This window comes from Hypanus sabinus, chromosome 6 (assembly GCF_030144855.1).
Source record: "Hypanus sabinus isolate sHypSab1 chromosome 6, sHypSab1.hap1, whole genome shotgun sequence".
Taxonomy (NCBI): Eukaryota; Metazoa; Chordata; class Chondrichthyes; order Myliobatiformes; family Dasyatidae; genus Hypanus; species Hypanus sabinus.
Window position 1 is genome coordinate 166437801 of NC_082711.1, and position 12727 is coordinate 166450527.

At 38.1% G+C, this 12727-nt stretch overlaps 1 protein-coding gene across 2 annotated transcripts in view; it reads left to right on the forward strand.

Moving 5' to 3' along the window:
• The window catches only part of vps53 (VPS53 subunit of GARP complex), a 274043-nt gene that overhangs the window by 12142 nt on the left and 249174 nt on the right, over positions 1 to 12727 (forward strand). For both annotated transcript variants that reach the window (XM_059973414.1, XM_059973415.1), the window contains exon 3: positions 9721 to 9770. In XM_059973414.1, coding sequence (XP_059829397.1) covers positions 9721 to 9770 — 50 coding nt within the window. The remainder of the gene's footprint in view (positions 1 to 9720; positions 9771 to 12727) is intronic.

Consider the following 12727-nt stretch of genomic DNA (forward strand, 5'->3'; position numbering starts at 1 on the left):
ACCATGGCTCTCTCAAACTTTTAACCTTTCCTTTCAACCTAACAGGAACACAAAGATTCTGTACCCTCAGAATTTCATCTTTAAATGACCTCCATTTCTCTACTACATTGTTCCAATAAAACAAATTGTCCCAATCCACTCCTTCCAAATCCTTTCGCATCTCTTCAAAGTTGGCCTTTCTCCAATCAAAAATCTCAACCCTGGGCCCAGTCCTATCCTTCTCCATAATTATATTGAAACTAGTGGCGTTGTGTTCACTGGACCCAAAGTGCTCTCCAACACATACCTCCGTCATCTGACCTATCTCATTCCCTAACAGGAGATCCAACACTGCCCCTTCTCTAGTTGGTTCCTCTATGTATTGCTGCAAAAAACAATACTGCACACATTTTACAAACTTCAAACCATCAAAGGCTTTTTCCCAGGGCTGAAATGGCTAACACGAGAGGGCACAGTTTTAAGGTGCCTGGAAATAGGTACAGAGGAGATGTAAGGGTAAGTTTTTTCACACAGCGAGTGGTGAGTACATGGAATGGGCTGCTGGAGACTGTGGTGGAGGCGGATATGATAGGGTCTTTTAAGAGGCTCCTGTATAGGAACATTGAGCTTAGAAATATAGAGGGCTATTGGTAACCCTAGGTAATTTCCAAAGAAAGTACATGTTTGGCATGGCATTGTGGGCCAAAGGGCCTGTATTGTGCTGTAGGTTTTCTATGTTTCTAAGTCACAATAATAGACAAACACCATCTGCCCAAACTAATAACACACAAACAATTGTACTTTTCATATCTTTATTGAAGACACTGTTTAATCATTCACATTCCAGGCTGGAAAAAATATGTGAACCCTTGTGTTTAATAACTGGTAGAACCTCCTTTAGCAGCAATAATCTCCACCAGATGTTTCTGATCAGACTGGCACAACGGTGAGGAGGAATTTTAGACCATACCTCCACACAAAACTGTTTCAGTTCATCAATATTTCTGGGATGCCTTGCATGAGCAGCTCTCTTCAGGTCATGCCACAGCATTTCAATTGGGTTAAGGTCTAAACTCTGACTTGACTATTCAAAAACACAATTTTTTCCCTTTTTAAACCATTCTCTGGTTGGGGTTTATTTGTGTGTTTTGGATCATCGTCTTGTTGTATTATCCAACTTCTATTAAGCTTCAGATGACAAGCTGCTACCCTGACATTCGCCTGTAAAATGCCTTGACACAATTTTGAATTCATTACTCCTTCAATGATTGCAAGCTGTCCAGGCCCTGAGGCAGCAAAGCAGCCCCAAACTATAGTGCTCCTACCACCATGCTTCATAGTTGGGATGAGGTTTTGGTGTTGGTGTGCAGTGCCTTTTTAATTCTGAACATAGCATTGTGTATTTCTGTCAAAAAGTTCAACTTTTGTCTCATCAGTCCACAGAACATTGTTCCAGAAGTGTTGTGGAATATCCAGGCAGTCTTTTGCAAACTTGAGATGTGCAACAGTGTTTTTATGGAGAGCAGTGGTTTCCTCTGTGATGCCCTTCCATGAGCACTATACCTGTTCAGAAGTTTTCTTACAGTGGACAAATGAACAGAGACTTTAGCAAGTTCTGGAGATTTCTTCAAGTCTTTTGCCTTTACAGGTCTTTTCCTTACCTTTGTCCCCCTTTGCCCACACCTCAGTGAGTTCCACGCCCGCCCTGATGCTGAGCTTTTCTTCCACCGCCTCTGGGCCTACTTCTTTGGGAAGGACTCTCCACCACGCATCGCTGACCCCTCCTCCCATCTCCAATCTTCTCCTCTTCCTGGACACCCTGCTCTGGTCTTCTGCCTGCTTCGGATCTTCCCATTGCTAACTGCTGATGGGACATCAACCGTCTTGACCACCATTCCTCTTTCCAGTTCCAAACTCACTCCTTCCAAACCCACTGCTCCCTGCTCTCTCCACACTAATCTGAACCTTACCATAAAACCTGTAGATAAGGGGAATATTTATCTTGCTGAGGCCCGGTGACAACTGTCAGCCTCCTCATCTTATTTACCTCTGAAACAGGATCCCACTAAGGAGCATTAGGCCATTGTCTTCCACACCGTCACCAACCTTTTTTTTCCCTTTTAAATTATTTATTTATTGAATTTTAGAAAATTACAAGAATAAATGTGATGATAAAATAGTAAGAAAATAATATTAACCCTCCCCCCTCCCCTTAACCCCCCCAACCCTTGTCTAAAGAAAGAAAAAAAAAGAAAGAATAAAAAGATTTCCTGGATATCGGAGGATCCCCACATGCTCCATAGAGTTCAAAATAATTTTGATATTTATTTTTTACTTTCCCCAATTACTTTATAATTTTATCTTCAAAGGACCTATGTATTTAAACCTATCTTTTGTAAGTATGGGAAACAAATTTTCAAAAATATATCATATTCATTTCTTAGATTATATGTAATTTTTTCAAGTGGAATACAACTATGTATTTCATTATTCCAATGATCCATAGTTAAATATAAATCAGATTTCCAAGTAACTGCGATAACTTTTTTGGCTACTGCCAAAGCAATTTTTATAATTTTTTTCTGATACATATTCAATTTAAGTTTCGGTATTGTCCCTTCAATGTCCCCTAATAAAAATAATACTGGACTATGTGGGAGTTGTACTCCAGTAATTTGTTCCAATAAAAGTCTTAGATTTATCCAAAATGGTTGAATTTTAAAGTAGAATGTAAAAAAGTACCAATTTCTTGATTACATTGAAAACATTGGTCAGACATATTTGAATTTATTCTATTTATTTTCTGTGGTGTTACATATAATTGATGTAAAAATTATATTGTATTAATCTAAGTTGAACATTTATTGTATTTCTCATACTATCAGAACATAATCTTGACCAATTTTTTCCATCAATTTTAACATTCAAATCAGATTCCTATTTTTGTCTTGATTTATGAATTCCTAATTTAATTGTCTGTTTTTGAATCAAATTATACATACAAGATATAATTTTTTTAATTTTTCCTTACTGAATTAGTATTTCTATTTCACTAGGTTTTGGCATCAACATTGTTTGACCCAGCTTTTCTCGTAAATAAGCTTTTAATTGAAAATAACAAAAAAGAATATTATTTGAGATTTCATATTTATTTTTTAATTGATCAAACGACATCAATATACCTCCTTCAAAACAATCACCTATATATTTAATCCCCTTTTGGAACCAATTATGTAAAAGTTTATTATCCATTGTAAAAGGAATAAGCCTATTTTGAATTAAAGTTGTTTTTGCTAGTAAAGATTTCTTTATCTCATCGTCCATATTTACCTTATTCCATAAATCAATCAAGTGTCTTGATATAGGAGATTCTTTTTTTCCCATATCCATTTGGATTCCCATTTATATATAAAATCTTCTGGTATGTTTTCTCCTATCTTATCTAATTCTATTCTAATCCATGCCGGTTTTTCTTCATCAGAAAAAGACGCAATAAATCTAAGTTGATTTGCTTCATAATAATTTTTAAAATTTGGAAGTTGTAACCCTCCTAAATCAAATTTACATGTCAATTTTTCCAATGATATTCTTGACATCTTTCCTTTCCAAAGAAATTTCCTTACATATTTATTCAGTTCTTGAAAAAACTTCTGAGGTATTGTATTGGTAAAGTTTGAAATAAATATTACAATCTAGGAAATATATTCATTTTTACAGCATTAACTCTACCTATTAATGTTATTGGTAACATCATCCATTTATCAAGATCCTCTTTTTTTTAATAATGGCAAATAATTTTGTTTATATAAATTTTTTACATCATTATCAACTCTAATACCTAAATATTTTATCCCATTTATTGACCATCAAAATTGAGTTACTAATTGACATTGATTATAATTTCCTTATTATTGACTGGAAGAAGGAACAAGCAGTGAGTGACCACTGTACTACATCCTGGAGACTGAGAGGCCGGACTCAGGCCTTGATAGCCTTTATACAGGGGTCTGTGGGAGGAGCCACAGGAGCAGTCAGCAGGGGGCATGTCCAGACAGGTATATGTAGTTCACCACAACTAAGTAACCGGGTTATATTATCCATTGAGTGTCTGTTTTTAATAAAACCTGTTTGATCTATATGTATTAATTTTGGTAAATATTTAGATATTCTATTAGATAAAATTTTTGCTAGTATTTTATAATCTGTATTCAACAAAGAAATAGGCCTATATGATGTTGGTTTTAAAGGATCTCTATCTTTTTTTGGCAATACAGTTATGATCGCTGTTAAAAAAGATTGGAGTTTATACATTCTTTCCACTTGATATATTAATTCCATAAAAGGAGGAATTAATAAATCTTTAAATTTTTTTATAAAATTCAGGAGGAAAACCATCTTCTCCTGGGGATTTATTACTCTGAAGTGATCCTAAAGCTTCTTCAACCTCTTTTAATGTAAAGGGCATATCTAATACTTTCTGTTCTTCCAAATTTAATTTTGGAAGGGTTATTTGTGATAAAAATTTATCTATCTCAGCAATCTTATTTTGTGATTCTGATTGATAAAATTGAATTAAATCTCCATCTATAGATCAATTCCTCCTTATCCATCATTATCATTGTCATTATCAAGGGGGAATGATCTGACAATATTCTTGCTTTATATTCCTCACTTTTCACTCTATCTTGAATATTTTTTGATAATAAAACATTACCCCCCCCCCCCATTTTACAGGTCATGGCAATCGCCATGATTGTACACGTGAAACTTGCAGCCATCGATCAGGAGCTCCTCCAGCTCCCCCGCAAAAGCAAAAAAAAAGAAAATATATTAGTGAAGAAAAAAAATAAAATTAATGTCTCTACTCACAATTAATATTCCTCAACTATTTTTATCTTATAAATGTCCGTCAAGTCCAACCTTGTTTCAGTCTTCATCATTAGTCCATTTCATTTTTATAATTCTTTACTCCTCTTCGTGGACATCAGGTAATTCTTGTGCAAATTTCTCTGCTTTCCGGTAGTCCACGAAAAATTTTCTTCCTTCGTTATCCAGGAAAATTATCAATTTTGCTGGGTAGCTCAATAAAAATTTATAGCCCTTTTCCCATAAAGATTTTTTCACTGGATTAAATTCCTTCCGCCTCTTCAGAAGATCGTAATTTATGTCTGGATAATAAAAAAAACTCTTTTCCCTTCTATTATCAATGGCCCATTTCTCTTTTTAGCACCTTGAGTAGCTGCCTTCAAGATCATTACTTTATCTTGGTACCTTAAGCATTTTATCAAAATTGATCTTGGATTTTGATCTTGTTGAGGTCTTGGTCTTAAAGCTCTGTGTGCTCTTTCAATTTCAATTACTTGGCTTCCTTCTTTCATTTCCAAAATTTTTGGAATCCATTCTTGAAAGAATTTTATTGGATTTTCTCCCTCTGTACCTTCCATAAGACCAACAATTTTGATATTATTTCGTCTACTAGAGTTTTCAAGTGCATCTATGTTTTCCAACATCTGTTTTCTTTCTGTTGTCCAGGCAAGATTATTGTCTTCTATCTTATCTATTCTTTCAGTGTTTTCTTCTACTTTTACTTCCAACTCTTTAACTTTATTATCCATCTTCTTTTGTTTTTCCACCACATTATCGAGTGTATTCTGCATCCTTCTTATATCTGTTCTTATAGCTTTTAATTCATTCGTCATATATATCAGGATATCTTTTATGTCTCCTTTAATCACCTCTTTCTTTTCCTCTTCTTCTTCCTCTGAATTTCCCAAAGAGTCTGATTCCACTTCCGATTCACTTCCAGTCGTAGTTGGGATTTGTAGTTTTGTTAATATCTGTTCATGCATACTTTCACACATGCGTTGTTCTTGCCGTTTCTTCTTAGAGACCGCCAACATTGCTGCAACTTCCTGTCCCGCATCATCAGAAGTGCCATGCACTTCGCCGGGAGGAGATCCAACTTGAGTCTGAGGCTTCGCCGGGACGGTTAGGCCTTTCTCCCCGCCGATTTGCGCAGTCTTCGAAGTAGTAGCTTTCTTCTGTTTCGGTTTAGGAGCCATATCAAAAGATAATCCTGAGTTGCTTATAAATAGTTTCTAGTAGGTATTTGTTAACTCTTCTTCATTTAAACCCTATTTCATTACTTTTTACGAGGGAGCTGGATTCCCAACGTCTCGATCCTACGCCATCACGTGACGCCCCCCGTCATCACCAACCTTCTTAACTGTGGGGTCTCCCATCCACTGCCTACAACCTCATAGTTCCCTCATCCCACACCTCCCATTTCTACCTCCTTCCCAAGATCCACAAACCTCTCTGCCCAGGTAGACCCATTGCTTCTGCTTTTTCCTGCCCCACTGAACATGTATCTGCATACCTTGGCTCATTTTTACCCCCCATGTTCAATCCCTTCCTACATATATCTGTGACACTTCACACGCTCTTGATCTATTCAATGATTTCAATTTTCCTGGCCCTGATCATCTTATTTTCACTATGGATGTACAGACCCTTTAAACCTCCATCCCTTACCAGGAAAGCTTCTTTCAGACCAGCAGACCCAGCCAGTTCACCTCCACCACCACTCTCGTACGTCTGGCAGAACTTGTCCTCACTCTTAATAATTTCTCCTTTGGCCTGTCCCACTTCCTTCAACAAAAGGTGTAGCTGGAGGCATTCGCATGGGTTCCAGCTGAGCTTGCCTGTTAGTCGGCTACATGGAATGGTCTATGTTCCAAGCCTACAATGGTATCACTTCCCAATTTTTCTTGCACTACATGAATGACTGCAATGTGCTGCTTCCTGCACCCATGCGGAGCTTGTCGACTTCATCAACTTTGCCTACAGCTTCCACCTAGTCCATTTCTGACCCCTCACTCCCCTTTCTTGATTTCTCTGTCTGTCTCTGGATATAGCTTATCTACTCATGTCTATCATAAACCCATTGACTCTCACATTTACCTGGACTATACCTCTTTCTACCCTGCTGCTTGTAAAAGCACCTTATCCTTCTTTGAATTCCTCTGTCTCCACCACATCTGCTCTCAGGATGAAACTTTTCATTCCAGAACTAAGGAGATGTCCCCCTTCAAAGAAAGGGGCTTCCCTTTCTCCACCATGAACGCTGCCCTCAAGCACATCTCTTCTCTTTCATGCACGTCTGCCCTCACCCCAATTTCCTGCCACCCCCCCCAGGATAGAGTTCCTCTTGTGTTTGCCTACCACCCCACCAACCTCCACATCCAGTACATAATTCTCTGTAACTTCCACCCCTAAACACATCTTCCCCCCCAACCCCCAATTTCTGCTTTCCACAGGGATTGTTCCCTCTATGACTCCCTTGTCTATTTGTCTCTCCCCACTGATCTCCTTCCTGGCACTTATCCTTGAAAGCGGAGCAAGTGCTACACCTACCCCTACACCACCTCCCTCACGACCATTCAGGCCCCCAAAAGCTCCTTCCAGGTGAGGTGACACTTCACCTCTGAGTCATCTACTGTTTCTGATGCTTGCAGTGTGGTCTGTATATTGGTGAGACCTGACATAGACTGGGAGCACCTCACTGAGCACCTACGCTCTGTCTGCCAGAAACAGCGGGATCTGCCTGTAGTTACCAATTTCAATTCTACTTCCCATTCGCAATTCAACCTGTCGGTCTATAGCCGCCTCTACTGCTGTGATGAGGCCACACTCGGGTTGGAGGAGCAACACCTTATATTCCGTCTGGGTAGCCTCCAACCTGATGGCATGAACATCGGTTCAGTAATGCCCCCTGCCCCCTCACCATTCCCATTTTCCTCACTCACCTTATCTCCTTACATGCCTATTGCTTTCCTCTGGTGCTCTTCCCGCTGAGTTTTTTCTTCTACGGCCTTCTGTCCTCTCCTGTCAGATTCTCCCTTCTTCAGTCCTGTATCTCTTTCACCAATCAACTTTCCAGCTCTTTACTTCACTCCTCCCCCACCCTTCCTCCCAATTTCACCTGTCACCTTGGGGTTCTTCCTCCTCCACCTCCCCCCCCACTTTCTTACTGTGACTCATTGTCTCCCCCATCCCAATGAAGGGTCTCAGCCTGAAATGTAGACTATACTCTTTTCCATTGCAGCTGCCTGGCCTGCTGAGTTCCTCCAGCATTTTGTGTGTCTTGCTTGGATATCCCACATCTGCAGATTTTCTCTTGTTTTTTTTGCTGTTATCCTTGGATTAATTTTCATCTTCTTCAGCATTGCACGTTGTGCTCTTGGTGTGATCTTTGCAGGAAACCCACTCCTAGGGAGAGTAGCAACAATACTGAATTTCCTCCATTTCAAGAGAATTTCTCTTACTTTGGACTGATGAACATTCAGGTCTTTAGAAATGCTTTTGTAGCCTTTTCCAGCTTCATGCATCTCTTCAATTCTTCTTCTAAGGTCCCCTGAAAGTTGTTTTGATTGATGCACGGTGTACATAAACAGATCTTTCTTGAGAAGAGCAGGATCTGTCAGTAACCTGACTTTGTGCCTTTTTCATACATATAGGGCAGGGCACCTCTACAACCCACACCTCCAATCTCATTATCATTGACTCCAAATAGCATTTGTAGAAGGCATTACCCCAGAGTTTCTCAAACTTTTTTTGAACCTTGACTGATTGTTTGAATGGTGTACTCAGTAGTGACGAGAAGTACAATTGTTTGTGTGTTGTTGGTTTAGGCAGATTGTGCTTGTCTATTATTGTGACTCAGATGAAGATCAGACCACATTTTATGAGTGATTAATGCAGAAAAGCAGGTAATTGCAAAGGGTTCACAAACTTTTTCTTGTAACAGTATATGAGGGAACTAATGCAAATACAGGCCATACTGATTGAAACTGTGATTTCTAAGTAGTACAGCTAGTGGAGTATTGCAGCTTTAACTATAACTTCAGTTTGAAAGGACTTTGCTTTTTACACCATTACTGTGGTGGACAGAAAATTGGGTGCTAGTGCCAAACTAGTATGGAAGGCAAATGAGGTTGACACTGTCTCTTCCACTGTGTCTCATAGAGTCAGAGAGCAACACCATGGAGACAGGCCCTTTGGCTCAAGCAAACCGTGCTGACCATAGTGCCCACCCAGCTCGTCCCAATTTCCTGAATGCGGCCCATATCCCTCCAAGCTCTGCCCCTCTGTGTACCATTCCAATTGCTTCTTAAATGATACTATTTGCTAATGAGTGTGTGTGTATATATGTGTGTAGTAAAAGTATATATATAGTATATATTAGAAACTAGAACCTAAAGCTAAAGAATCTGACAAATTTGTAGATCTTTCATATTGTGTCATTATCATCTAAGCAGAGGTTTCTTGTAGTATATCCCGGAAATTATCTGTTTTAGTATGAATATTGGAACATAGTTGAAATACATTTTAACAATACAAAATGCCTGAAGAACTCAGCAGGTCAGGTAGCATCTATGGAGGGGTAAAAAGAGTCGATGTTATAGGCCAAGACCCTTCTTCAGGATGCGTGAGTTTATGAAGTACGTTTTTTAAAAAGCTTCAGTCCAACATTGTGGACTATGTACTATGTACTAAGTCTGTACTATGCTGTATGTTCTATGGTCAATCATTCTTCTAAATGAATGTCTAACAGATATTAAATAAATTAAGACTGTTCTTGAATGAACTAATTTAATTCTATCCACTAGGAGTCACTGCTTCACTCAATATTGCCTTTCACAGACGACTTTCTCAATATCCTTTCTCTCTTCCCCCTAGTCTTTAGCCAACATTGATGAAGTTGTAAACAAGATAAGACTAAAGATAAGGTGAGTGAATTCAGCTGTTAATTCCTGTTACTTGCAATATGTTCCATGGCAACAAAGCAAATAGTGTCTCATTTAAGTACACACATATGTGAAAATTGCCCTTCAATTCAATTCCTGTGATCAAAGGTCAAAGTAAATTTATTATCGAAGTACATTTCTGTCACCATATATAATCCTGAGATATGTTCTAATACGGGAAACACAATAGAATCTTGAAAGACCATATCTTAACAGGACGAACAAACAATCAATGTGCAAAAGGCAACAAACTATGCAAATACAGAAAAAAATAATGAATAAATAAGCAATAACTAATGTGAACATGAGATGAATTACCCTTGAAAGTTGTGTGAACTGGTCAAAGTTCAAAGTAAATTTGTTATCAATGTATGTGTATGTCTCATTGAATTGCTAAGGACAGTTTGCATTGTAGCAACTCTCCAAGGTTACTTCAATAGCGGTTCTCTGCTATCCAATCTGCTTCTCCAATCAAGGTGAGGGGGGGACAGAGTTGGATCACGATCCCTTCTAGTCTCCATTATGATTTGGATTGGTATCGTATTCCTTCATTTTTGTGAGAAATCTGCATGAAACGCTGTTGTAGGAAGCAGCCTCCATTATCAGAGATCCATGCCGCCCAGGGGATCTTTGCTGCCATCGGTTAGAAGATATGAGAGCCTCAGGACTCACACTACCAAGTTCACAAACAATTACTATCCCTCAATGATCAGGTTCTTGAATAAAAGAGGGTAACTACACTCACTTACACCATCATTGAGATGTTTCCCACAACTAACGATCTCATGTTCTCATTTTTTTTTATTGGTATGTACTTATGTTTGCATTTGCACAGTTTGTTGCCTTCTGCACTCTGGTTAATCTGTCATTGATCTTGTTATTGTTACTTTTCTGGAGGTTTGCTGAGTATGTCCACAGATAAAAGAATCTCAGGGTTGTATGTCTTGACATACATGTACTATGATAATAAAATTTACTTCATGGTTGTGGCCACACTGTCACCACTAGGATTGGAACACTTCAGTTGTTGGTTTGTCCATTTCAACTTTTAATTATAGATGTGCCTTTCAGTAATTCCTATTTTTCTCAGCTGATGAATGCCCCAGTTTTAGCATTTCCAGCTCATTTCTGCATTTCTCTGATTTCATTTCTTTTGTTTTTTCCTGTTACCTTTTCCAACTCTTTGACTTTTTGAGTTAGATCATAAGACACAGGAGCAAAATTAGGCCTTTTGACCCATTGAGTCCACTCTGCCATTCCACTGTGACTCATTTATTTCCCCCTCAACCCCATTCTCCTGCCTTCTCTCTTTAACCTTTGACATCCTTACTAATCAAGAAACTGTTGTCCTCCACTTTAAATATACCCAATGATTTGGCCTTTACGGCTGTCTATGACAATGAGTTCCACAGATTGACTACCCTTCTGATTTTATTTTTGTGTATGCCTTAACTGAAGGATTACAAGCACATAATGATTAAACTATTTTTATTTAAAAATATACTCACTTTGGGATCTTGATGTCATGTTTGCAATAATTGACCATCTCTATCTCTCCAGAGAAGTTGGAGATTGGTAATAATTTAGTGCTTTATGAAATCTGCCACACCAATCTACATACAAAGTATCTTACTTTAAGGTACTTTAAGTGTAGATTGGTTTGAGTGACTTCATAAAACTCTGAACAGTGATGAGTCAGAATGTTGAACTGCTGCAGTCCTTTGGAGGTGACTCGTCAAACGTCTAGACTAGGATGAACCACAATTACTTTGAGTTAAACAACAGGAAGACTGAAGCTACCAAATTGGACTGAGCAGCATTTCCATTACTCCACTGGTTGTTTTGTGCTGAAGCAGACTCGGTACTTGATCAACGCACAAGATGTTTCTTTTGTTCAAGCAAGACAGCATTTTGTATGTTGCTCCATATTCCAGAATCTGCAGTCTCTTGTGTTGGTAGCATCATGTCTTATTTGGTCTTCAATTGAGCTTTTGACATTGGCATTTCTTTTTTGATAGAGATTACATGGTTTCATCTATATAATATTATCTTTCTTCATTATAGTCACCTGTTTAAACCAATTCCATATCTTTGTCTTTTCTGGACATTCAATGCGCACTGACTGCCTTAAGTCTTCATAAAACAAATTTTACAAATTATTGTTATTTTGATTTACAAAGTATTAATCATTAATTATGTGCCAGTATTTATCTAATGCTTCTTCATGTTAACTCAGAGCATTAGTAAATGTTAAGATGCTGTGACTTGAGGGCTTTCGGTTATTTGAATGAAGCATTGCTGCTCCAGGAGCAGTCCAGTAGAGTGCATCATTTTCATAGCAATTGTAAAGTGGGCTTTTTGTCAGCACAGATGGCTGCAGTGTTCTCAGCTGCATTCTGTGGTCTATTGCTGTTTACTGAAAACCGTAAATGTGCTAAAGCTGCCCCATGAATAGGCCACTGTCTGCATTTCTTGGATTAATTTTGCAGTAGGTTCATTTACGCAGCTGCAATTTATAGTTGTTTAAATAGATGTTCATGGAATCTACATCACAATCTTTAAGGTATTTGTATTTAGAGTGGTTTGAGAGACTTTGTAAAGCACTAAATAAATCAAGTCTTCAACAAAAAATATTCAGGGTACAGCTTAGATGTCAGATTTAACAAAGCATTAATGTATATGAAACTTAACAAATTGGAGGTAATATAATTCTTCTAATTACCAGTTTCAAAGCAATATAATTATCTTTGATAGAATTAAGTCATTCAAGAATCTAAGATTCTGCTCTTTATTATTTAGCAACATTTTTCCAGCTGTCAGCTTTCACTCGTATTTGATGTTTTTGTTCTTTTTCACACCTTGTGGTGCATCGGGTGGCAACCTTGCCAGTTCTTTAGCATTTTTGTCTGTTTTTTACAAGGCTGAGTTGCTAGCTCAGT